Source organism: Diorhabda sublineata, chromosome 6, assembly GCF_026230105.1.
Source record: "Diorhabda sublineata isolate icDioSubl1.1 chromosome 6, icDioSubl1.1, whole genome shotgun sequence".
In the NCBI taxonomy this organism is placed as follows: domain Eukaryota; kingdom Metazoa; phylum Arthropoda; class Insecta; order Coleoptera; family Chrysomelidae; genus Diorhabda; species Diorhabda sublineata.
The window spans coordinates 36699534-36727351 of NC_079479.1; the positions used below are offsets into that span (position 1 = coordinate 36699534).

Sequence of the window (27818 nt, forward strand, 5' to 3'; positions counted from 1 at the left end):
AGATGAGTTGGTAGCCGAAAAGGAACGCTACAAGGAAATTGGAGACGATTTGGATACCGCTTTCGTCGAGCTTATCCTCTAAGTGTTTTTCTTTGTATTTTATTTTACAATTAACCCTGTATTCGAATTTTTGTATTGCACAGCTTATTTTCAGCGACTCATATCAAACGATGAAACATGAAATTATTTCTAAGTCGAATACAGGGTGGCAAATAAGTACTAGACTTTACTACCAGATAATTTATGTATATAAATATTATTTTCATTAATACATATTTATTGTGAATCAAATTTGTGTTTTAATTCAAATCCTCCAACACCTGAAGCTACACACTTAACTATATATAAGAAATAAATTAGGAAACAGGAACATATGAATATAAAATCGTCGAACTTTTACACAACTTTTATTTCGACATGTTTATACACGTTTCAAAACAATTAATAACCAGTAGCTGTTTTTTTTTGAATATTTTTTTATAATTGATTGTTCAGTATACTTTCGAATTGTTTGTTGGATATTTGATGGTTTTCACAAGGAAAAATATCCCGAATTTGACTCTACAACACACAAAAAAATAATTTCTAAGAAGTATTATCGAAATCAGTAGATCGATTATCGAAAATAATTTATTGTAATAATAAAAGTAATTACAAATTCTGCGAGTTATAAATTCTATAACAAAAACTTTTTAATACATTAAATTGTTATACGAGATTAGGTTAGGTTATAATTTGTAGGTTATAATTTGTGAATCATTGAATTTTTTATTGTTAGTGTATTATTATTCAAGGAACATAATAAAAGATGGCTTAGATTAGAAAATAACATTTTGAAACCCGCAGAATTCCTACTCGACATTTTATAATTTTAATATCTTGAGACTAAACTCACCAATAGAAACTGACAAAGCGCGTTTGTGGTTATTTTCAATTGGGCGTCCGTTTCGTCATCAGTACGTTTCCCAACTTTCCAACCTTTCGAAAAAGTGAGTTGTCCGTAACTGCTGCATATATTCAACCACGCTATTAAAAACACTATCAATACCGGATAGAGACCATTACTTCTAAAAAGAACAAAACATCGTCCAATATTTTCGTAGAAAAACCAAGCGATCCACGTGTTTATTAAAGTAAAAAATGATTGCTAATAATCTGTACTAGGAAATCTCTTTGAAATGGCTGGCAACATTGTAAACAAAATATTTAGTCTAAGACGTAGACGTAATATAGAATTATCAAATAATGGTATACGAATACGTATATTTTTAGTAATATAAATTAAATTTAGAAATAATAATATGTAGGGAAATATTAAAATGTTATAAATATATTATCGAGATACAAACATGAACGTATTTGTAGGTTAGGTTAGTTATTTACCTACATTAATTACACATATATTTTATTTAAAATGTAATTCTCTTTATCAGAAAACTAAATTACGTTAAAAAATATATTGAAGACTATTGAAAATGTATTAAAAATCAGTTTTTATTATATAATTATTTCAATTTTATTATATATGTGATATGAAACTGTCATTAAAGGATTTTTTTTTAAATAACGGTTCGAACTACAGGATAATATTTGTTGTGTACAATATTTCCCGAATGTATCGATAAAATAACATAATAATAATAATAATAAGGTGAATAAATAAATAATTAGAATAAAACTTACCTCACATAAGAATTCATAATTTCCGAAAATATTCTGAGAAACGATGATTTCTGAATGGATGTCGGTCAAAAGATGAAACGTATCCGTATCTATACCTTCTTTATATACTTATAAAATTACGCTGACCCTTATCGGCGTACTTTTATCATGGGATTTAGATTTTTCTTTCGCATAAATAAACATGGAATTTTTGTCGCTAGATATTTGCATGTTTTGAATATAGATCGAAAAAGAAACATTAAAAACTTTTCTTATGATATATCTCGATCCCGTTCATTCCTCCAAAACTCAATTTTAACTTCCACAAATAATAATTTTCACTTCTATGTCTAAAACGAAACAAAAACACATCAAGGATAAATCCTCTACTTTATATCCACCTTTAAACAAATCTCACACTCATAGATCATAGTTCATGACGTCACCAAAGGCCGATGTCCTTGAACCATTCGATGTCGTTAGGCAGGCGCGTGGTCTTCAGTTTCCATGCACCAACGTGATGCCAATGATGGGAAGGTGACTTGGGCTTGTTTCACGCCAAAAATCCACCAAAAATTGATTCGGAATTTTCCAATACGACATATTATTAATAATAAATTGTTATTGGTGGTATATTTTAGTTAGAAATAAAACTGAACCTTTCGTATTTCTACGTTTTTCTTTACATCTCATCTTTTAGATTATACGTCAAGAAATATAAAAATATCCCTACAATGTGAAGACAATCTCACGGGAATTAAAACTGTTCAAAGATACTTTCGCCGACAGTATATAAATAACAAATTTTTATCATAAAGAAATTCCCGATTCAGATTTTTTTTTTTTTTTTTTCGGATTTGAAGTATATACTTTTATTATAGAATATCAATACCGCCCTCGTTCGAACGAAAATTCCATCTAGATTGTAAACCAATAACTGGTTTTGTTATAAATAAATTTTTTATTGCAACTAAATCAGTGTGAACTACGCTTTAGCCATCGATTTAGTGATTAGTAGTATTTGATTTTCCACTGACGATTTATTTCCGCTGCGAAACTAGAGTAGTAGCTTTCCATTTTTCCTTCGCCGAATTTCCTTTCTAAAAACACTCCCGCCAGATATGGACTCTATCGAAATCAATTTCTATTTGATAGTTTTTACATTCGTAAATAATAATTTGTTAGTATCATCATTTATTTTGAGTAATTTTCTTATTTTTATTTTCTCGAATATCAAATTCTTCTTTTTAAATATAAGAAATGAAATTTTGAAACGAGGAAAGTCCGACCCTGGTCGCATAACAACCGATACGTATACTCCCTGCTAAAGGGGTGGTCTACTGCAGTAAACAGCGCCGTTCTGACATCGCGATTCTTTCCTATCCTAATCGTTCAATTTTATAATGGAAAAATCACCGTGAAAACTGTTAGTCGATTGTTGGTGCTGGTGTATATTTCCCGTATATAATATAAGTAGTGATAAGCTTCAAAATTTAAGGTAACTCGTAAAATTAATTCAATGTAAAATGTAGGTCAAAAGGACGCGCCATGCCCCAAAGTATTCATTATATACCATCCGGATAAACGTTCGATATTATTAGTTGCATTTCAAATCTAGATATTACTATGAAAAATTCATATTTAAATTATAGGCATTATTTTGATATTGAAGACGTACTAAATTATTTGGAATTATGTAACGTATTTAATTGACACTTATAGCCATTACTCTATTTTGGAAAATAACTTAATCATATTGTCCTTTTATACACGTAGAATTTATTATACAACGAAACACGTAAAATTACGGATCTAATTATATTTATAATCATGTATAATATACCTGAAGCGTTAAGATTCTAAAAATGTATAAATTACTAAATTGGTGAAATGGGAAAATAAAAACGGCAACACTGCAACTATTAGATGTTCGAGATGGCGCGAAACGAAGAAAAAAGAGGGAATCAACCAGTCGTGAAGAAAAAGGTCAAGATAATTATTGTTGTGTGTTGTTGAAATTCATAAAAACATACTTCGAAGTGTGTAATTATATTAAAGAAGCTATTACTACATTAGTTTATAAATATTATCGCGAAATGTTACACAATTGTTAACAAATAAACTAACATTTATCGTTGTTCCAGAAATTAAACGACACCCGTGAAAAGTCATCGTTCAAAGAATAATGGATCAGGACTGGAACATTTGAAACCTCAAATAGACCCCGCGCTCCTAAATGTGTAAGTTTACGAATTTTTATTAATTCTTTTGTATTATAAACTTTTGGTCCTAGAACAACCTAACCTAACCAAAAACACTCTGTATACGTGTATATAATTGAGAGACGTTGTCCCAATTAATAATTCATTTCGTACGATCTTCAATTGAATATATTGTGGGTCGCAAACATTTTACTCGTATAAACATTGTTTAAATTATCGTTCGAAAACATTACCATGGTGGATTGTCATTGAAAAACAAAATGTAGAATACGAAACTTCTTAGTAAGTATTTAGTATCGTTTCGGTGAGTATGTACATACTATATACGATATATGTATAGTTTCGAGGCATTGTTATTAAGTTGTTATCAGTATTATTTAATTATAGTTCTATCCACAGTTAAGATAAATTCTTAAAATAAATGTATAGTAAATTTTCTAAACTTTCGTCAATTTACGTGGCATTACCGACTGAGCAACTGTACAAAATGGAAACTGTATCTTGGAAAAAGATACACTTTTGAATCATCAACGCTAGATGGTATAATTTTCCGTTGACATATTCTTTTTGAAATATTTCGGGGGGAAAATATTTAATATATAAATAAAGGATTTATTTTTTTATTAAATATATAGTTATACGATTTATTTGATGAGTGATATAATTAAAAAGTTATTTCGGTATAAATAGATAGAAAAAGCGTAACGCCATCTAGTTTTTAGTAGATGATATAACGAGTCTCAAATATTTAATGTTACGAATTATGTTTATCGTCGACATTTTTAAAAGTGAGACAGAAAATGATTTTGAGAATCGTAATTTCCTCTTCGCTTTTAAACGTAAAATCCTAATTATTTTATCGGATTTGATAATATTTCAAATAAAATCAATTTAAAATGATATTTTAAATTTCACTCTATATAATAAAAAGTATATTTAAAACTGACATCAATTCTAAACAACCTTTTTATTCGTTTAGTGTAACACGTGTTTTTTTTTAATATCGACATCTGGTAATTCATTCCATGTTTACATGACACGTATAAATACATATTTTGTTTTAAATTCACGATTTTTTTTTGTATATTCTGACTTTTGAACACGTTATTGAATCGATAACGAGGATCAAACTACATTTATTGAAAGTACTATAAAAAATGTTTACAGTTGATCAAGTACACACTAAGTGTTGCAAAAATTTGTGTACTTTTATTATAATTCACGGTAAAAAATACGATTTAAATTAATTATGCTGGTAGAAAAATTAATAAAACAACCGAAAACGAAAATTAAGAGGTAAGAAGAGAAATAAAAAAATATGTTATTGATTTATATAATTTTGGGACGCCCTAAATGATAATTTTAGATAATATTTGATGTTCACATGGTTAAATTTACAAATATACAAAATCAATTTTGATTTTGATCAATGTTTAATCCGTGGTTTGTATTGGTAAATCATCGATTAAGAAACTGCGAAAACTAATAGATATTGGGGTTGAACAACACCAAAAATTTCTTAATTATCACAAGATTTCGTTTCTAATCATTATAATCCACAGCAGCACCAAGTTTTCTTATAATTACCACACATCAAGTGCTGATGAAGTCTTCATCGATACGGATATTGTTTCCGTGTGCTGTTAGTCTTCGAACGAAGATGTTATGGGGTCGTCAGCCCTTTGTATACAAAACGAAAAGTGGGAAAAAAGTAAAAAAAAACCTTGTGGTAGATAGGTGCCCTTCCGGATTGTTTCGAAGCACCTAAATATGTTCCGATTACTCTTCGTGTGATTTGAGACTTTGTAGAAGACACGTAATACCATTTTCCATGCATATGGGGTCCATTACTTTAAATAGGCTCTAAGACTATTAGCAAAAACATCAGTTTTCAAAAAATACCTGCATAAGATCCATAATTGTTTTTTATGAAGAATATGCTTATAAAGAACCGTTGTTGGATGGGTTTCAGTGTATCTTATGGACGGATTGAGGTGGTTACTCCTTAAAACATCAAAAAACTCCACGTCCGAAGTGACAATAATCATCTGGAAAGACGAGAAGTGGGAAAAAAGTAAAAAAAAACCTTGTGGTAGATAGGTGCCCTTCCGGATTGTTTCGAAGCACCTAAATATGTTCCGATTACTCTTCGTGTGATTTGAGACTTTGTAGAAGACACGTAATAACATTTTCCATGCATATGGGGTCCATTACTTTAAATAGGCTCCAAGACTATTAGCAAAAACATCAGTTTTCAAAAAATACCTGCATAAGGTCCATAATTGTTTTTTTATGAAGGATATGCTTATAAAGAACCGTTGTTGGATGGGTTTCAGTGTATCTTATGGACGGATTGAGGTGGTTACTCCTTAAAACATCAAAAAACTCCACGTCCGAAGTGACAATAATCATCTGGAAAGACGAGAAGTGGGAAAAAAGTAAAAAAAAACCTTGTGGTAGATAGGTGCCCTTCCGGATTGTTTCGAAGAACCTAAATATGTTCCGATTCCTCTTCGTGTGATTTGAGACTTTGTAGAAGACACGTAATAACATTTTCCATGCATATGGGTTCCATTACTTTAAATAGGCTCCAAGACTATTAGCAAAAACATCAGTTTTCAAAAAATATCCGCATAAGGTCCATAATTGTTTATTTATGAAGGATATGCTTATAAAGAACCGTTGTTGGATGGGTTTCAGTGTATCTTATCGACGGATTGAGGTGGTTACTCCTTAAAACATCAAAAAACTCCACGTCCGAAGTGACAATAATCATCTGGAAAGACGAGAAGTGGGAAAAAAGTAAAAAAAAACCTTGTGGTAGATAGGTGCCCTTCCGGATTGTTTCGAAGAACCTAAATATGTTCCGATTCCTCTTCGTGTGATTTGAGACTTTGTAGAAGACACGTAATAACATTTTCCATGCATATGGGGTCCATTACTTTAAATAGGCTCCAAGACTATTAGCAAAAACATCAGTTTTCAAAAAATACCTGCATAAGGTCCATAATTGTTTTTTTATGAAGGATATGCTTATAAAGAACCGTTGTTGGATGGGTTTCAGTGTATCTTATGGACGGATTGAGGTGGTTACTCCTTAAAACATCAAAAAACTCCACGTCCGAAGTGACAATAATCATCTGGAAAGACGAGAAGTGGGAAAAAAGTAAAAAAAAACCTTGTGGTAGATAGGTGCCCTTCCGGATTGTTTCGAAGAACCTAAATATGTTCCGATTCCTCTTCGTGTGATTTGAGACTTTGTAGAAGACACGTAATAACATTTTCCATGCATATGGGTTCCATTACTTTAAATAGGCTCCAAGACTATTAGCAAAAACATCAGTTTTCAAAAAATATCCGCATAAGGTCCATAATTGTTTATTTATGAAGGATATGCTTATAAAGAACCGTTGTTGGATGGGTTTCAGTGTATCTTATCGACGGATTGAGGTGGTTACTCCTTAAAACATCAAAAAACTCCACGTCCGAAGTGACAATAATCATCTGGAAAGACGAGAAGTGGGAAAAAAGTAAAAAAAAACCTTGTGGTAGATAGGTGCCCTTCCGGATTGTTTCGAAGAACCTAAATATGTTCCGATTCCTCTTCGTGTGATTTGAGACTTTGTAGAAGACACGTAATAACATTTTCCATGCATATGGGTTCCATTACTTTAAATAGGCTCCAAGACTATTAGCAAAAACATCAGTTTTCAAAAAATATCCGCATAAGGTCCATAATTGTTTATTTATGAAGGATATGCTTATAAAGAACCGCTGTTGGATGGGTTTCAGTGTATCTTATCGACGGATTGAGGTGGTTACTCCTTAAAACATCAAAAAACTCCACGTCCGAAGTGACAATAATCATCTGGAAAGACGAGAAGTGGGAAAAAAGTAAAAAAAAACCTTGTGGTAGATAGGTGCCCTTCCGGATTGTTTCGAAGAACCTAAATATGTTCCGATTCCTCTTCGTGTGATTTGAGACTTTGTAGAAGACACGTAATAACATTTTCCATGCATATGGGTTCCATTACTTTAAATAGGCTCCAAGACTATTAGCAAAAACATCAGTTTTCAAAAAATATCCGCATAAGGTCCATAATTGTTTATTTATGAAGGATATGCTTATAAAGAACCGTTGTTGGATGGGTTTCAGTGTATCTTATCGACGGATTGAGGTGGTTACTCCTTAAAACATCAAAAAACTCCACGTCCGAAGTGACAATAATCATCTGGAAAAGTTATGACTGTTCAATTTTGTTTTTTTTTTTTTTATTTGTACATTTACCTTTAATCTATGCACCAACATATATTGTTGTGAAGTATGTAATTATCGATAATTCCACGTTAATTACGACTAGTTTAGGAAAATTTATAACTACTAACAAATTCAATCTGAGTAAATAAAATATATAAAATTTAACTCATGTTTAACCTCCGGGCCTACCGAAGGTTATTCGTAATTCAATTCAACATTATAAAAATATTAAGCAAACATCAAAAGTTTTGTCAAGGATCAAAAAACAAGTGTTGTTATAGAATCGTATTCCTAAAGTGGTTAAGCACTTATGTAAAATAATTACTTATTAATGTAAGCAAACTTTATTTTTTTTTCTCTCGAGAATGAGATTTGATAACGTTTGAAAATAATTCATAATGATAACAACATCGCGTTGTAGTCGGTGGTATTTCGCAGTTTAGATATTGAAAATGAACGATTATCGCGATATTTCAATTCGTTGTGTTTTTATTTTCGTTTAAAGTGTTATTTAATATGATCAAACCATCGGATAACATATCTATACCTGTGAATCAAGTGATTAGAGAAAACAGAACGTTGGGTCGGATAAGGAGATTAAGTTTACCAGTTCAGAAAGTCTTGAGAAGAACGTGTAGTTTGAGAATTAGAGATGTTACTTGGTAAGATGTCTTTTATGTAAAAAAAAAACGTATCTAAATTATTAATTTCCTTTTATACTCAACCATATTGACAAAAACACTTTCACAACGTCCCTCTGAAGTCTGCTTCGATATGAACGCCATCTATTCAAACTTAAAAAAATTCCTATTTGCCACTTACATCGCAAATAAAACGGAAAATTCATGTAAGCAAAATGAATACTCATCAAACCTGATTACTTTACTAGGTAGATATCTAATGATGTTTAAATTAACTGCTCATTAATACGTTTTTAGTCACATCTCAAAGTATCAGTACTCCATTTGTCTGCAAATTTATTGTCGTGATCACAAAGTTGCAAAACGTGAATAAATAACGACTGCAAGTATCCCAAAAAAAATTTCACCAAAATGGCGCTCCTGTCGGACGAAATATCATATGATCGTTCAGTTCAGTCTTCCGTCCGTCTTATTTGAGTGACTTCTGTGAAATAAAGTGAAGTATTCAGTATTATAAAAATTTTAAATGAGTAGATACGTTTTTGGATAGATTGGAACTAACCTATAATTTTAGTTGATACATTTTGAAATATAAACGTTCTGTTTGCGCCACTGTGTATTTCATTTGATAATCAAGAATTAAATTCTAATTTTGATAACATTTTCGACAGTGCTTGTTTAGTTCGACAAAAATTTTTGATATAAAATCATTCTATAGCACGAATTTTCACTGTTCGTTATTGAAAAACAAAATTAACGACCAATAAATTATTCAAAAGCACTTTTGATAAAATATTGACTGGATTGGAATGTGGTAGTTATTATTTCGAAATTAAGATATTCAAAACGTCAATTTTATTGGACCACGTTATACTGGTTTAAATAATTATTTATTCAATTCCAACGACAACATTTAATTTTTTAATATTCGATGGTTTTATTGGAGAAAATATAAATATTATACGAATGTTGTAAAAAGTTTTTAATATTTCATTCAATATATATTTATGACGTCCGAACTAATAGTAAAATTAGCTTAATGCAGTCGTAAATAGCTAAAAACTGTCTAAATATAGCCAATAATTAATATAACCTAACATTTGAATAATAAAATCCCGATGAAACATTTGCCGAATTGGAATTTTCATGATGATCTGTTATGTGAGTAATTTTAGTTGACGTGGTGCAATTTTGAAAATTTTCTACGTCCAATATAGTCACTTAAACATCAGAAAATCAACATTTCCAGCTACGATCTAATCTACAACACGATTCAGGAAAATCTGTTTATCGAAAATAAATTTCTGAATGAATTTAGCGTATCTAAAATTTGGCAATGGGAATGAAACAAAACGTCATATAGTTGGATTTATATATATTTGAATCACGTTTGTGGGTAGACGTCCAGACGTTCGTTACTTAAATAATATCAATAAAATATTTATAACAAATAAAAGAAAAAGAAAAAGTGGTTTCAAAGTGTCGAAGAATGTGCGTGCTGTATTTATATTCGGAGTAAGATATCAAAGAGTTTTTAACTATGGAACTTTTCAATCAACTCGGTACGATATCGGTTGATACAACGTAATAAATTATCACCTATCCAAAAAACCAGGTATATCTGACAATACAATTATATAAAAAATTTCGAAAAGCGTACTTTTAACAACAGAAATTAGTTGTTTCATTCACGGTAATATCAGTTAATAAAATGTTTAATCAGTAAAACTAGTGAAGAATCGTTTGATCTGGCAACGCTGTGTACGTGCGATTATGGTATGACATTAGGGATGGCGATTATTTCTAAAACAGATCGATTTTTAAATCGATTCGAATTGTATCGTGATGAATAGATTCATAAAAAATCGAGATCTAAAAGATCGATTTAAAAAAAATCGAGTTTATATTCATAATTAAAATGTTAATTAATTTTAGGGAAAATAAAGTTGAAATTATATTCAAATAAGACGGACGGAAGACTGAACTGAACGATCATATCTAGATGTCGTTTCCTTTATTTTTAGTTGTATTTTGTCAAATAAAACGAAAAAAAAAATTCTTTCGTGCGCTAATAATCTTGATAACATCGATACATTTCACAATATCTAATCGAAAATCCCCAAACCGAATGTTTTCTTTCGTAACCGTTAGTTCCGCCAATGCAGTCAGCTGGTTATAATGCTACGCCGGCGAGTCAGGTGGTGGCGGCGGCGGTAGCGGAGGAAGGGCAAGAGAAACGTGGTTGCCTAGCTAGTGTCAAGTAGATGTGTTGGTTGTGTAGAACAGTCGCCGCGCATTTCGATCAATATACTTAAAACGACCGTTTCGTACATTTCAACTTTTCTTATTATGTCAAATACCGTAGTAATTATTAAAACAATGCCGTCCGGTACTATTCAATTAACGAGGTCACTTCGCAATCACTGATGACGGTCATGCGGTTTTTAATCGAGCTGGCAATTCCTAAACGGCACGTGCATTTCGCTATAAATACAATTTATTTCGATCAGTGTTTTCCGGATTATACGTCTGTCGATGAATCGGAAGGTCATTAACTTGATTATGTACCAAAAACGTGCTAAATACCTGTGATAAACATTTATAAATATTTTTATTTGATAGTGCCTTTTATGTATCGGTATAGTAATTGTTTTGACTCCGAAAAGAACTGATTGTGTTTTTAATTTATAACGTTGCTCGAAAATTATGTCTGCGTACGAATTTTGTGGTCGGACGATTAACATTCTGTGATGTTGTGCTTTATACAAGGTTTAGATGAAAAATATGCTATTAAAGAAGCTGGCATTAAGGAACATAAACTTTATACGGTCAAAAAGATATTTATGTTGCGAAAATCCAGGTAAAATATAAATTTATCAGTTAATCGTGTAACGGAATGTTTGTACTCGATATATGACTAAGGAGTGGATTTGAAGTCACAAAAATGGCGATCTGAAATCGATTAATCGATTCTTCGGACTAAATAAATTATTATCGAATTTCTCGATAAGAGATTCCAGAGATTGTATATCATATCATATGTTTCTTGTTTTTCATAAAATCGATTCATATTTACATTGTAAAAACGATGTTTTGAAAATCGATTTGTTAGATTGTGAATCGATTAAAAAATCGATCTTTTTTTGGAAGTAATCGCTAGCTCTAGAAACGTTTTCGAAATACGAACAGTTTCAGTATATATATATATATATATATATATATATATATATATATATATATATATATATATATATATATATATATATATTTATAGAAAAACTATATTAACAAAAAAATCATTATTCAATTCTGCATAGCGGTTGGTAATTCAATTAAGAAAAAACATTTTGATTTATCGATCGAAATAGTTTAGCGAAAATTTTCCAGACGAATCATCAAATATTCCGAGGAATTTTCTATCGTTTTAAAGATAGAATTCGAGAAAATTTCATCAAGAAAAAGTAACCCATATAAAAATAGATTTTCACCGCATAATCACTGTCAAGGAAACGGTTTTTATTTTCAAAGGAAAATGACGGTATTTATATTCGTTTCCGTATGATAAACATTTTTCTCCTGTTATATTACAATTATAAAAAATGTTTCAAAAAAAAAAACGTTATCCCGTCTATATATTAGATAGAAAACTGAAAAATATTTGTTGTAAAAAATTTTAAACATTTTTCGCGATTTTGCCGCAACTACTGGCAACATTGTATCGACATTTTATACGAATATGTTACGGCAGATAATACATCCAACGAATTTGTTTTTATATCCGATAGATGGCGCTAGTCATACAGTTCGTACCAAATAGAACGTAACTTTTTCAATATTAGATTTATTAAGCTAAAATTCGGTACTTTTGATAAAACTCGATACTTTGTATATATTTTTATTTGAAAATTATCTTCTAAACGGTTGGGAGTCGGCTATTGAACAGACATTGAATTACGATTAATTTTTGAGGTTAATTTATTTCTGTAGCATAAACTTTTTCTTCGAGATACGATTGAACTGTAATAATTTAAAAGATTGTGTCGTTTTGCTAGATTGGAAACGTGTCGTACCACCTACGTTAATTTGTATGTCGTTAAAAAATTATTCTAATGAAAATAAACCATCCGTCGAAGTTTGTAATCGAAAAGCGGAATCGTACAATTTCCTTTATCACATTATTATATGCCTACAAAAGGTTATCGATTATTTATCAGCATATATTATTATTTCATTATGATAATGAAACAGTTCTAACAGAATATTCGTCTTCGAATGCGGTAAGTTCGTCCAACTGTTTTTATTTCTTAATATAAAAAAAATTTGCTACAAAATGGATGTGGCAAATTTTAAGGTTATGTAGCATAAATATCTGTATACGGATTCTTAATGAAAGGTAACGCAAAATATTTGTTTTCGAAATACGTTACCTTGGACACATGTTATTTTGGAATTTTATCAAAAGCGACTTTGCCAGCACAGCGGGTTATACAGGGTAACGAGAAAGAATCTTTTCTACAAATCAGTTTAATGAAAAATGAAAATTTTTTTTTCAGGTCCTCTGGTAATTTCGGGAGCGCGGGGGCACGTTCAGCTCCGAGTACGCCCCTCGAACAACAAATTCTTGGCAGTCCCGCACTATCTCCGGACGTTCTTTCCAACTCGCCGACATCTGTAGTCTATCAAACTAGTCCAAGCCATGCGTTATTCACTAAGTGTGACAAGTAAGTTTTTTCTTCGGCGAAATATGAAGGATAAACTGTTTATCCTTCATATTTATAATTGAGATAAAACGAGAATAAGATATCGGCAAGTAGGCTTCGAAAAGTCTTTAAATAGGATATGAAAATAGACTGGTGTTGCGTTGGGAAGTCAATCACCCTGTCATGTATTTTAAGAAATAGAAAGTAGGTGCATCGTTAGTACATTTTTCATTCCATTATTTTCAAAAATCAATCGAATGTGTGAATTTTTTCAAAAGGAAATTGTGTGTATTTATATTGATTTTTATCGGCCGTTTCCGTTCTATTTAACGTAAATTTGTTTTATCTCGAAATGATTTATTTTCTCGTTAATCGAATCTGATAATTAGTTTAGTGTTGTGGTCACTATGGTTAAGACGCATTATAAATTCAAAAATATGCGCAACAGATTCGGGAAATTGAGAAAAAAATTGAAAAAGAAAACGCCGATTATCATAATAGATGGCAGGGGGTGCGATGATTCGTTTTTATCGTTTTCGGATAGTCTCGATAATGTAGATTTGGAGTAAGTAATCGTAAAAAGGTTTTAAACAATAATACGAACGAAAGAAGATACAATCATCCTTCGAATGTATACAGGGTGTCGCACGACGAGTTAAAACTATCTGTATATATGGGAAAATACCGCAAGTCGACTGTAACTTTGTTATTTTATATAGAACACCCTGTATATTAATACATTTTTGAAATCTACGTTAAATTTTACTACACTTTTGTCTAAAAACTTTTTTCGAAAAATATATACTTTTTGAGTTATTGAGTTTTTTGTAAAAAATTTGACAGTTGCAGACTCTTATTAATTATTTTTTTACGAAGTTATCCTTAAGGATATGAAAATGGTTTTTATTCAGTTGCTTTTAGCATGGTCACACGTATTCGAATCTATAATGAAAAATGTTTCATTTCATACAGGGTGTGTATAAAAAGTGTTCAAAGTTTAACTTCATAAATATCAAATATCTTCATTTTTTTTAAATAGAACACCCTGTATATTAATACATTTTTGAAATCTACGTAAAATGTTAGTATACTTTTGTCTAAGAACTTTTTTCCAAAAATGCATACTTTTTGAGTTATTGAGTTTTTTGTAAAAAATTTAACCGTTGCACACCCTTATAAATTATTTTTTTACGAGGACACTCTTCAAGATATGAAAATGATTTTTATTCGGTTGTTTTTAGCAAAATTAGACGTATTTAAATCTATGTTGAAAATTTTCTTATTTCATACAGGGTGTGTATAAAAAGTGTTCAAAGTTTAACTTCATAAATATCAAATATCTTCATTTTTTTAAATAGAACACCCTGTATATTAATACATTTTTGAAATCTACGTAAAATTATAGTATACTTTTGTCTAAAAACTTTTTCCGAAAAATGTATACTTTTTGAGTTATTAATTTTTTTGTAAAAAATTTTACCTTTGCAGACCCTTATTAATTATTTTTTAACGAAGATACCCTTAAAGGTATGAAAATGTTTTCTGTTCGGTCGCTTTTAGCAAGATCAGACGTATTTATATCTATGTTAAAAATTTTCTTATTTTATACAGGGTGTGTATAAAAAGTGTTCAAAGTTTAACCTCATAAATATCAAATTTCTCTATTTTTTTAAATAGAACATCCTGTATATTGATACATTTTTGAAATCTACGTAAAATTTTAGTGTACTTTTGTTTAAAAACTTTTTTCGAAAAATACTTACTTTTTGAGTTATTGAGTTTTTTGTAAAAAATTTAACCGTTGCACACCCTTATAAATTATTTTTTTACGAGGACACTCTTCAAGATATGAAAATGATTTTTATTCGGGTGTTTTTAGCAAAATTAGACGTATTTAAATCTATGTTGAAAATTTTCTTATTTCATACAGGGTGTGTATAAAAAGTGTTCAAAGTTTAACTTCATAAATATCAAATTTCTTTATTTTTTTAAATACAACACCCTGTATATTAATATATTTTTGAAATCTACGTGAAATTTTAGTATACTTTTGTTTAAAAACTTTTTTCGAAAAATACTTACTTTTTGAGTTATTGAGTTTTTTGTAAAAAATTTAACCGTTGCAGACCCTTATTAATTATTTTTTAACGAAGATACCCTTAAAGGTATGAAAATGTTTTCTGTTCGGTCGCTTTTAGCAAGATCAGACGTATTTAAATCTATGTTAAAAATTTTCTTATTTTATACAGGGTGTGTATAAAAAGTGTTCAAAGTTTAACCTCATAAATATCAAATTTCTCTATTTTTTTAAATAGAACATCCTGTATATTGATACATTTTTGAAATCTACGTAAAATTTTAGTATACTTTTGTCTAAAAACTTTTTTCGAAAAAAGCATAATTTTTGAGTTATTAATTTTTTTGTAAAAAATTTTACCGTTGCAGACTCTTATTAATTATTTTTTAAGGAAGATACCCTTAAAGGTATGAAAATGTTTTCTGTTCGGTCGCTTTTAACAAGATCAGACGTATTTAAATCTATGTTAAAAATTTTCTTATTTTATACAGGGTGTGTATAAAAAGTGTTCAAAGTTTAACCTCATAAATATCAAATTTCTCTATTTTTTTAAATAGAACATCCTGTATATTGATACATTTTTGAAATCTACGTAAAATTTTAGTGTACTTTTGTTTAAAAACTTTTTTCGAAAAATACTTATTTTTTGAGTTATTGAGTTTTTTGTAAAAAATTTAACCGTTGCACACCCTTATAAATTATTTTTTTACGAGGACACTCTTCAAGATATGAAAATGATTTTTATTCGGTTGTTTTTAGCAAGATCAGACGTATTTAAATCTATGTTGAAAATTTTCTTATTTCATACAGGGTGTGTATAAAAAGTGTTCAAAGTTTAACTTCATAAATATCAAATTTCTTTATTTTTTTAAATACAACACCCTGTATATTAATACATTTTTGAAATCTACGTGAAATTTTAGTATACTTTTGTCTAAAAACTTTTTTCGAAAAAAGCATAATTTTTGAGTTATTGAGTTTTTTGTAAAAAATTTGACCGTTGCAGACCCTTATAAATTATTTTTTTACGAGGACACTCTTCAAGATATGAAAATGATTTTTATTCGGTTGTTTTTAGCAAGATCAGACGTATTTGAATCTATGTTGAAAATTTTCTTATTTCATACAGGGTGTGTATAAAAAGTGTTCAAAGTTTAACTTCATAAGTATCAAATTTTTTCATTTTTTTTTAAGTAGAACCACCCGGTTTTTTATATTTTAATGCATTCAGGGGTGAAAAATAAGGCAAATTAATGTATATTTTCCTATACCTAAATCCTTTCCCAACTAAATTAGAGATGTATAGGGTGTTCTATTAAAAATAACAGTTACAATCGACTTCCGGTAGAATCGGAAGTCGGTCATCTTTGAAAATATTTTATTTAAAAAGATCGTATCCTAAACCCCAAATTTAGAAATTTTCATGATTCTACTATATAAATATTTCGCCATATACAGATAGTTTTAACTCGTCGTGGGACACCCTGTACAACTTAAATGTTACTTTTACGAAATATCGTGAAAATACGGTGATTTATTTTATATACATTTATGACAATTCATTTTTTATGTTTCAACAATTTTAGTATAAAAATTTCGTAAACTTATATATAATAAAATGTCGATAAAACAAAATTTGAAAAAAAAAAAATCAAACATTTTGGTTATTGAAATAAAATATAATAAATCCAATAAGTTTTTTGCGTAAATTCGGGTTTTCTATAAATACAAGAGTGCTACGTAAGTTTCGAGCGAATATGTCAAATATGACATTACCGTCATAAAATTTGACATTTAAAATGTCAAACGTGTGCTATTTGAGGTGTTTATGTCACTTGTCACAATAAACTTGCGTCAAATATTGGAAACAAATTATTTTCTATGACTAACCTAACCTAACAAACGTATTCATCTTCATACCGAAATATATTTATGATTATAAATATTCGTTTTTATTTGTCTATTTTGAAATTTTCGTAACAACCCTCGTAGTATATCATTCGTAAAAAAGAAATAATTGAATAACAATAGAATTATCAGTAGCGAAGATTCGAAGATACGAAAATTGATGAATTTCATACTATACTTAAAGTTAAACATTGTTGCCAGATTTGAAAAAAAGTATGGGAATTTAGAATATGCAATCGATAAATTTAATAGTATTTAGTTGTTAATTATAGTTTTTGGTTTACGAATTCAATATAAAATATGATAATTTAAATTGCAAATATCGCGATTTGCAAATTCGGTATGTACATGTCGTCAAAAAAATTAGATAAATTTAATACAACGCTAGTTGTTAACAATTGTATAGATTGGAATTGAATTCGTCCTTCGTGATCTAATAAGAATCAGTTTACAGTGGAAAGTAGATTTATATTTATTGACCTCCTTTCCTAATTCAATAAATATGAAAATCTTCCGAGACAATTACGAGTAAGTATTAATTTTATACAGTTAGAAGGTTTTCGAAGTAAAAAAATATTTTCCTAAAAATTCGGAAAAGCGATTGGTTGTAAATAATTGTGGTAAAACGTTTTTATAACAAATTTTCCACGTCTTACCATTCAGAAATAACTTAACCCTACAAAATGTTGAGTAAAATTAACTCAAATTTACGTATATATTTAAAATTTTTTGAATGTCGTCGTAAAGGTATTTTTTCGAGTTTCTTCACTAAAATTCATTCACCCCCTTGTAGGGGACGAAATTCGCTTAAAACCTGCAATTTTCGACTTTAAATACGAGGATAAGACAATAAATTCTCACATAATTTACTTATACGAGGTCTGGTTATTAAATAACGGGACTGGTTACGAAAAAAGGTTTTTATTATAAAAATTTTTCCAAATTCCAATGCTCCCCTTTAATATACTTGCCTTCCACTCGCCACACACCTTTCCATACGTTTTTTTCCATTGATCGAAGCAGTGCTGGAAGTCTTCTTCGGCGAGGGCCTTCAGAAGCTCTACAGTTTTTTGTTTTACCGCTTCCATCGACTCAAATCGGCTTCCTTTCAATGCAGATTTTATCTCCGGAAACAAATAAAGTCGCACGATGCTAAATCGGGCGAGAAAGTCGGTTGTTCAAGCACTGCTTCACGTTATGGACAAAATCGCGACGTTTTTTTACGAATTCGATTTCGCAGTGTTGCCCAAACTGACAAATAGTAAGTTTATTTGACAGTCTGATCCTCCGGAACCCATTCAGTCACCACTATACCGTTAATATCGAAAAAAACGATCGACATTGCATTGAATTTTGATTTGCTCTTTCGGCCTTCACTAAAGCGTTTGCTACACTCAAAAACACGCCAACGAGATAGAAAATTGTCTCTATAGGCCTTTTTCAACAATTTATAGCACTATTTTCGCACGTCTAGGGTCCGCTAGGCGCGCAGTCCAGTTATTTAATAATCAGTCCTCGTATTTAAAATTTAAAATTCCTCCACCTTAATATTTATGAATTTATTTAAAAAAAAAACAGTATTTCGTTTACTGAAAGAGCACGTGAAGACACACACGTTTGAATTGCGCCAATAAATCATAATGTATTTGTTGTTTATCAAAATGAAACTTGTGACATTTGATTACTCCAATAAACTCGTCGACTTAGTCGACTTAAATACATCAGAAAGTTTATACCAAGTGCAGTAAGTAGAAAGCAACATTAATTTTGTATAAACTTCATATTATGTGTATTAATACGAGAAACATCCACAAATTTTAATATCATCCTCTATATTGTGCGGACTTAAATCCTCGCGATTGTTTCCTATTTGTTTAAATGGCCGGTCGTCGCGAATTTCAACGAAAACAACTATTTTTATATTCGAAAATATATCGAACTACCCTCGTAGCAGAAAGCGAATATATAATTGAAATTTTATTATATCCGATAGTAATCGATTCAAAAATTCGAATTTCCTTGTGAAATTGTTTTAAAACGATGATTCATTATCTTATTATGTAAAAACAAATCGGTTGTAGATATCCAGGACCGTCTTTTCGCGGAAGTTGAGGTTAGGTTATGACTCGATATTAAAAACGTTTACGTCGTTATGTATTACCGATAAAAATTTCCAACAAAAAAGTTTAAAGCAAGTTAAATATGTTGGATTTGACAATTTTTAGTTCGCGAATTCAAAGTTTATTACGAGGTCTGGTCTATTGAATATCTAGAGGGCGCCCTAGACGGGTAGTGCGTTCCGTGTACGTTCCAAAACACGTTTCTGTCACTATTATAGTATTTGTACAGGAGCGGTTCCTCGTGGAGTAACGTATCAATCTTAAATTTTTCGTTAAATTTAAAAAAAAAACGATTAAATGCTATAAATTGTTACAAAAGGCCTGTGGGGACAATTTTTTATGTGTAACACGTGTTTTTGAGTAGTATAAGCACCCAGATCGTCCTAAGACTGTTTCAACACCGAAAACTGTGACCAAAATCAACCAAATTCCACGTACGGATCGTCGATTATAAACATTTTAAACGAGGTATAACACATTTGACACTGACCAAAATATTTTGCGTATGGAACACAACTGAAACAAAATTTTCGATGTCCTCAACATCATTTTCAATCTAAATTCACAAAATTCGATAAAACACTCGATTTCGTACGTTTAACTTTCAACTTTCGATTGTATTAATCATAGTATTTTGTCTACGCACGTCCCAAAACACGTATCAATCTCAAATTACTCGTTAAATTGAAAAAACAACCGATTAAATGTTATAAATTGTTACAAAAGGCCCGTGGGGACAATTTTCTACGTGTAACACGTGTTTTTGAGTAGTATAAGCACCCAGATCGTCCTAAGACTGTTTCAACACCGAAAACTGTGACCAAAATCAACCAAATTCCACGTACGGATCGTCGATTAGAAACATTTTACACGAGGTATAACACATTTGACTCTGACCAAAATATTTTGCGTATGGAACACAACTGAAACAAAATTTTCGATTTCCTGAATATTATTTTTAATCTGAATTCACAAAATTCGATAAAACACTCGATTTCGTACGTCTAACTTTAATTTTCGATTGTATTAATTATAATATTTTATCTACGCACGTCCCAAAACACGTATCAATCTCAAATTACTCGTTAAATTGAAAAAACAACCGATTAAATGTTATAAATTGTTACAAAAGGCCCGTGGGGACAATTTTCTACGTGTAACACGTGTTTTTGAGTAGTATAAGCACCCAGATCGTCCTAAGACTGTTTCAACACCGAAAACTGTGACCAAAATCAACCAAATTCCACGTACGGATCGTCGATTAGAAACATTTTACACGAGGTATAACACATTTGACTCTGACCAAAATATTTTGCGTATGGAACACAACTGAAACAAAATTTTCGATTTCCTGAATATTATTTTTAATCTGAATTCACAAAATTCGATAAAACACTCGATTTCGTACGTCTAACTTTAATTTTCGATTGTATTAATTATAATATTTTATCTACGCACGTCCCAAAACACGTATCAATCTCAAATTACTCGTTAAATTGAAAAAACAACCGATTAAATGTTATAAATTGTTACAAAAGGCCCGTGGGGACAATTTTCTACGTGTAACACGTGTTTTTGAGTAGTATAAGCACCCAGATCGTCCTAAGAATGTTTCAACACCGGAAACTGTGACCAAAATCAACCAAATTCCACGTACGGATCGTCGATTATAAACATTTTAAACGAGGTATAACACATTTGACGCTGACTAAAATATTTTGCGTATGGAACACAACTGAAACAAAATTTTCGATGTCCTCAACATCATTTTCAATCTGAATTCACAAAATTCGATAAAACACTCGATTTCGTACGTCTAACTTTCAACTTTCGATTGTATTAATCATAATATTTTGTCTACGCACGCCCCAAAACACGTATCAATCTCAAATTACTCGTTAAATTGAAAAAAAAACCGATTAAATGTTATAAATTGTTACAAAAGGCCCGTGGGGACAATTTTTTATGTGTAACACGTGTTTTTGAGTAGTATAAGCACCCAGATCGTCCTAAGAATGTTTCAACACCGGAAACTGTGACCAAAATCAACCAAATTCCACGTACGGATCGTCGATTAGAAACATTTTACACGAGGTACAACACATTTGACTCTGACCAAAATATTTTGCGTATGGAACACAACTGAAACAAAATTTTCGATGTCCTCAACATCATTTTCAATCTGAATTCACAAAATTCGATAAAACACTCGATTTCGTACGTCTAACTTTCAACTTTCGATTGTATTAATCATAATATTTTATCTACGCACGTCCCAAAACACGTATCAATCTCAAATTACTCGTTAAATTGAAAAAAAAAACCGATTAAATGTTATAAATTGTTACAAAAGGCCTGTGGGGACAATTTTTTATGTGTAACACGTGTTTTTGAGTAGTATAAGCACCCAGATCGTCCTAAGACTGTTTCAACACCGGAAACTGTGACCAAAATCAACCAAATTCCACGTACGGATCGTCGATTAGAAACATTTTACACGAGGTACAACACATTTGACTCTGACCAAAATATTTTGCGTATGGAACACAACTGAAACAAAATTTTCGATTTCCTGAATATTATTTTTAATCTGAATTCACAAAATTCGATAAAACACTCGATTTCGTACGTCTAACTTTAATTTTCGATTGTATTAATTATAATATTTTATCTACGCACGTCCCAAAACACGTATCAATCTCAAATTACTCGTTAAATTGAAAAAACAACCGATTAAATGTTATAAATTGTTACAAAAGGCCCGTGGGGACAATTTTCTACGTGTAACACGTGTTTTTGAGTAGTATAAGCACCCAGATCGTCCTAAGACTGTTTCAACACCGAAAACTGTGACCAAAATCAACCAAATTCCACGTACGGATCGTCGATTATAAACATTTTAAACGAGGTATAACACATTTGACACTGACCAAAAAATTTTGCGTATGGAACACAACTGAAACAAAATTTTCGATTTCCTGAATATTATTTTTAATCTGAATTCACAAAATTCGATAAAACACTCGATTTCGTACGTCTAACTTTAATTTTCGATTGTATTAATTATAATATTTTATCTACGCACGTCCCAAAACACGTATCAATCTCAAATTACTCGTTAAATTGAAAAAACAACCGATTAAATGTTATAAATTGTTACAAAAGGCCCGTGGGGACAATTTTCTACGTGTAACACGTGTTTTTGAGTAGTATAAGCACCCAGATCGTCCTAAGACTGTTTCAACACCGAAAACTGTGACCAAAATCAACCAAATTCCACGTACGGATCGTCGATTATAAACATTTTAAACGAGGTATAACACATTTGACACTGACCAAAAAATTTTGCGTATGGAACACAACTGAAACAAAATTTTCGATTTCCTGAATATTATTTTTAATCTGAATTCACAAAATTCGATAAAACACTCGATTTCGTACGTCTAACTTTAATTTTCGATTGTATTAATTATAATATTTTATCTACGCACGTCCCAAAACACGTATCAATCTCAAATTACTCGTTAAATTGAAAAAACAACCGATTAAATGTTATAAATTGTTACAAAAGGCCCGTGGGGACAATTTTCTACGTGTAACACGTGTTTTTGAGTAGTATAAGCACCCAGATCGTCCTAAGACTGTTTCAACACCGAAAACTGTGACCAAAATCAACCAAATTCCACGTACGGATCGTCGATTAGAAACATTTTACACGAGGTACAACACATTTGACTCTGACCAAAATATTTTGCGTATGGAACACAACTGAAACAAAATTTTCGATGTCCTCAACATCATTTTCAATCTGAATTCACAAAATTCGATAAAACACTCGATTTCGTACGTCTAACTTTCAACTTTCGATTGTATTAATCATAATATTTTATCTACGCACGTCCCAAAACACGTATCAATCTCAAATTACTCGTTAAATTGAAAAAAAAACCGATTAAATGTTATAAATTGTTACAAAAGGCCTGTGGGGACAATTTTTTATGTGTAACACGTGTTTTTGAGTAGTATAAGCACCCAGATCGTCCTAAGACTGTTTCAACACCGGAAACTGTGACCAAAATCAACCAAATTCCACGTACGGATCGTCGATTAGAAACATTTTACACGAGGTACAACACATTTGACTCTGACCAAAATATTTTGCGTATGGAACACAACTGAAACAAAATTTTCGATTTCCTGAATATTATTTTTAATCTGAATTCACAAAATTCGATAAAACACTCGATTTCGTACGTCTAACTTTAATTTTCGATTGTATTAATTATAATATTTTATCTACGCACGTCCCAAAACACGTATCAATCTCAAATTACTCGTTAAATTGAAAAAACAACCGATTAAATGTTATAAATTGTTACAAAAGGCCCGTGGGGACAATTTTCTACGTGTAACACGTGTTTTTGAGTAGTATAAGCACCCAGATCGTCCTAAGACTGTTTCAACACCGAAAACTGTGACCAAAATCAACCAAATTCCACGTACGGATCGTCGATTATAAACATTTTAAACGAGGTATAACACATTTGACACTGACCAAAAAATTTTGCGTATGGAACACAACTGAAACAAAATTTTCGATTTCCTGAATATTATTTTTAATCTGAATTCACAAAATTCGATAAAACACTCGATTTCGTACGTCTAACTTTAATTTTCGATTGTATTAATTATAATATTTTATCTACGCACGTCCCAAAACACGTATCAATCTCAAATTACTCGTTAAATTGAAAAAACAACCGATTAAATGTTATAAATTGTTACAAAAGGCCCGTGGGGACAATTTTCTACGTGTAACACGTGTTTTTGAGTAGTATAAGCACCCAGATCGTCCTAAGACTGTTTCAACACCGAAAACTGTGACCAAAATCAACCAAATTCCACGTACGGATCGTCGATTAGAAACATTTTACACGAGGTATAACACATTTGACTCTGACCAAAATATTTTGCGTTAACGGGGGTTTGTTGTAGATGTAGAATATTTTTTATAATAAAACCCTTTTTCGTTATTTAATAACCAGATCTGGAGGATACTTAAATGAATTTTCTTTCTTTTTAATCCGTTCGAAATCCTCGATCTTCATGATAACGACAAGTTTCAAATTGACGTAATTTATTTTGTTGTAGAGCGTCTTTGAAACATCTGTCGACGTCGACGCCGGTGATGACGGCTCAGGCGCAAATTACCGAACCTCCTAGTCCTAAAACAACCAAAGACCCCAAAATTCGCACCACCTCGAAAGCGCGACAAAAAAAATTCCTTCGACATTTTCCGAACGTCGAAGACGACGAAAAAGTATTGAATCATTATTCGTGCGCACTTATCGGAGATATTTTATTACAGGGCCACCTCTATATTACTAAAAATTACTTCGCTTTTTATTCCAACGTATTCGGATATGTTACCAAGGTGAGTTTTGATATTTCGTCGATTATTATTCGCCCTTCACGCAGATCCGGAAAGGCGAAGTATTTTCGATTAGTAGCCAGTCCGGATCTGTTCATAGGTATTTATGTGGGCGAATTTACGTTAAACGATCGAATGTTTTTTGTTTTTTTTTTTGTTTCGTAGCTCTTAATTCCGATACTTACTGTAGAAAATATAACGAAAGAAAAAACAGCCAGGATAATACCTAACGCCGTCGGTGTTTCGACTAGCGAGGATAAGCACGTATTTGGTAGTTTAATATCGAGAGATAATACGCTGATATACATGAGAACGGTATGGCAGAAAGCCAAAAATGCATATCCCGTTATAATAGAGCCGGAAATCGAAGTAAGTAGAAAAAAATTCCGATAAATTCCATACCGTATTGCATTTCGAGTTATATCCGGATATTTTCCAGGAACCGGATTTGGATTCCAGTGATTCAGTAGAAGCGGAAAGCGGTAGGGATTCGCCGCCTATCGAAATAAAGCCTAAATTTTCTCTAGTTAAAATTATTCCTAAAGGACGTCGACCTAGTGACGTAGACGGTAATAATTCAATTTATTATTAATTTCATTAAACTTTACTATCAAATTTTATAACTTAACGTCAATTTTATTCATTTCCGAACAATCTTTGAAAATATTTACACTTGGCAACATAACGATCTTAACGTATAGTAGAGGTGGGCGTTCCGTTTATCGTCCATAACGGCAATTGTAACCTAAACGTTATTATATTTAATAACGATTAAATGAAAACGTTAAATTCGAAAAAAAATAATCGAAATTTCTTGATATTAATTCAGTATCGCGTCACCGACTTGCTACTATATCATTAACAGACGGCGTTATATAATAAAGATGACGTAATTGTTTATACGGGGTACGAACGAAATGTTGAATACAAAAAATGCATTATCTAATATTTTTAAGTGAATCGGCGGTTTACAAAGTCGTTAAAAAATATATATCGTTATTATACATGGTATTAGTGGTGAAAAATCATTTTTTAAATAACAGATAATTCGTACTTAAAAGTTTTATGGTGATTTCCGATTTTTTTTTTAGGCACGCAATACGACTCTGCAGGCTTTATTAGCGTCCTCAAACAATCTATAATAGAATTTCGCAAATTACCACGTCAGAGTCTCATCTTGTGCGCCACAACTTTATTGCTCATTCTTCTTTTTTTCTCAGCCGGTATATTACTTTATCGAATTAGCAAAATACAAAACAAATACTCAATGGTGTTCCACGAGAACATGATCAAAGGCTCTAACGATGTCTACAGCGACCTCTTGCAGTGGCATTCCCAAATGCATTCGAAATCAGCGGGAGCCGTTAATAATTTCTTAGATTCGAATTTGGTTTTAATTGCTCAGGTAAATATTGCGACAGATAAGTAAACTGAAACGATTTATAAAAAAAATGATTTTTTTTTTAGGTTAGGCAGTCCTTAGAAGCGTTATCTTCGATTCTCGTACAATCCAGCAGTACTCAAGGTCACGAATCTGATCCAAAACCTTTAGAAGCGTCCAAAGATAACAGTTAGCCAACTAGTCAGTCCTACACCATCAACAAATCTTTTAGATGAAAAAAAAACAACTAAAACCTTATCAGTATTCGATTAGATTTAAAAAAAAAAAAGTACACCAATAATCGATCACAAACACTTAGGTGATATTAATGCCGAATACAGTAGCTTCGATTTCTGATCGTTAAATGTATTTTTTAATCAAACTTGATTAAGGTGCAAAACATTACCTCTAATACAATTATTTCGATTCTGATTTATGTACGAAATCCCTCTAAAAACTTTCTATTTCTTCTCCTCGATCTTTCTCGAATATACGTGATCGTTCCGGACTTAAAACACACCCGTCACAAATCCCACCGACTGCGCCAATTAACCGATACACCTAACGAGAATAATGACAGGCGCGATGTATAAAAAAAATGACAACTATCAATGATTTTGTTATGAATTGAACGCTGATTCTATAAGCCGACAAATGATTGTTGTTTAAGGACATTTTTAGACCATTTCTGAGATTGACTAACGTTGAAATATCATAAAATGTTCACGCTCGTCATAAATTGCTAATCCCACTGACACTACTGACACAAATTTTACGACAATGAGTTACTTTGATGATTAGAGATCCTATTGACTGCGCCAATTACAAATTCGGAGGTTAGGGAACGATCAGACATCGGAACGCCGGATATTGCCAAAAATATTTAATGCCATTATTGTAAATTAATGTTAGTAGCGAAAATATTTGAAATTTCCTTATTATTTTTAGTTAGAAACAATTATTATTGAATAATATTAAAGATAAGCTCCATAGTGGCGTGTAGGATTGGATTCGACATCAAGTTAAATATTGTAATGACTCAATTTTTTTCAATAATTACCTGTTAAGTGAGTTATTTAGTATAGGTATTGTACAAAACATGTATTCCAATTTTTTTTACATTTTTTTTTATGAGAAGAATAACCAGCGCGGCCAGAAAATGAGTTTGACAAAAAAAATATTAATAATAAGATATTCCAATCAACATTTCAACTAATATAAATAATCTAAGGCATTTACCGTTTATAACAAACTGGTTGCTGTGGTTTTTCGATGCCAAAAGAACGACATTTAAAGGAATTGGACAATATTCAACAGTAACTCATATATTTTTGTTAAATTTCTACGTAAATATGAAATACCAAAATTTGTAGGTACACGTGTATCAAAATAACGTATTTAGTACGAGTAATTCGGTA

At 31.0% G+C, this 27818-nt stretch overlaps 3 protein-coding genes across 16 annotated transcripts in view; 2 read left to right on the forward strand and 1 right to left on the reverse strand.

Moving 5' to 3' along the window:
- Window positions 1-294, forward strand: part of LOC130444859 (tropomyosin-2) — a 48157-nt gene extending 47863 nt beyond the window's left edge. For all 8 annotated transcript variants that reach the window (XM_056780166.1, XM_056780165.1, XM_056780168.1 and 5 more), the window contains one exon: window positions 3-294. In XM_056780166.1, coding sequence (XP_056636144.1) covers window positions 3-82 — 80 coding nt within the window. In that variant the 3' untranslated portion in view covers window positions 83-294. The remainder of the gene's footprint in view (window positions 1-2) is intronic.
- Window positions 295-383: 89 nt separating this feature from the next.
- Window positions 384-27818, reverse strand: part of LOC130444862 (uncharacterized) — a 36121-nt gene continuing 8686 nt past the window's right edge. For 2 of the 4 annotated variants that reach the window (XM_056780183.1, XM_056780181.1), the window contains exons 2-4: window positions 1684-2012; window positions 896-1067; window positions 398-561 (exon numbers count right to left, since the gene is read on the reverse strand). In XM_056780183.1, the coding sequence (XP_056636161.1) occupies window positions 478-561; window positions 896-1067; window positions 1684-1700 (273 nt within the window). In that variant the 5' untranslated portion in view covers window positions 1701-2012 and the 3' untranslated portion in view covers window positions 398-477. Of the gene's footprint in view, window positions 562-895; window positions 1068-1683; window positions 2582-27818 lie in introns of those variants that run through there. The other 2 variants (XM_056780180.1, XM_056780179.1) reach the window with 2 other exon arrangements.
- On the forward strand, window positions 5030-26647 carry LOC130444858 (GRAM domain-containing protein 2A-like). Of its 4 annotated transcripts, none has more exons than XM_056780158.1 (7): window positions 5030-5180; window positions 13337-13504; window positions 24740-25022; window positions 25185-25388; window positions 25459-25588; window positions 26111-26424; window positions 26487-26647. In XM_056780158.1, the coding sequence occupies exons 1-7, from the start codon at window positions 5134-5136 to the stop codon at window positions 26592-26594; spliced, it is 1254 nt and encodes a 417-aa protein (XP_056636136.1). In that variant the 5' UTR covers window positions 5030-5133; the 3' UTR covers window positions 26595-26647. The 4 variants fall into 4 exon arrangements, with proteins under 4 accessions (XP_056636136.1, XP_056636132.1, XP_056636133.1 ...); XM_056780154.1 differs by lacking the exon at window positions 5030-5180 and adding an exon at window positions 8264-8804; XM_056780155.1 differs by lacking the exon at window positions 5030-5180 and adding an exon at window positions 10938-11643.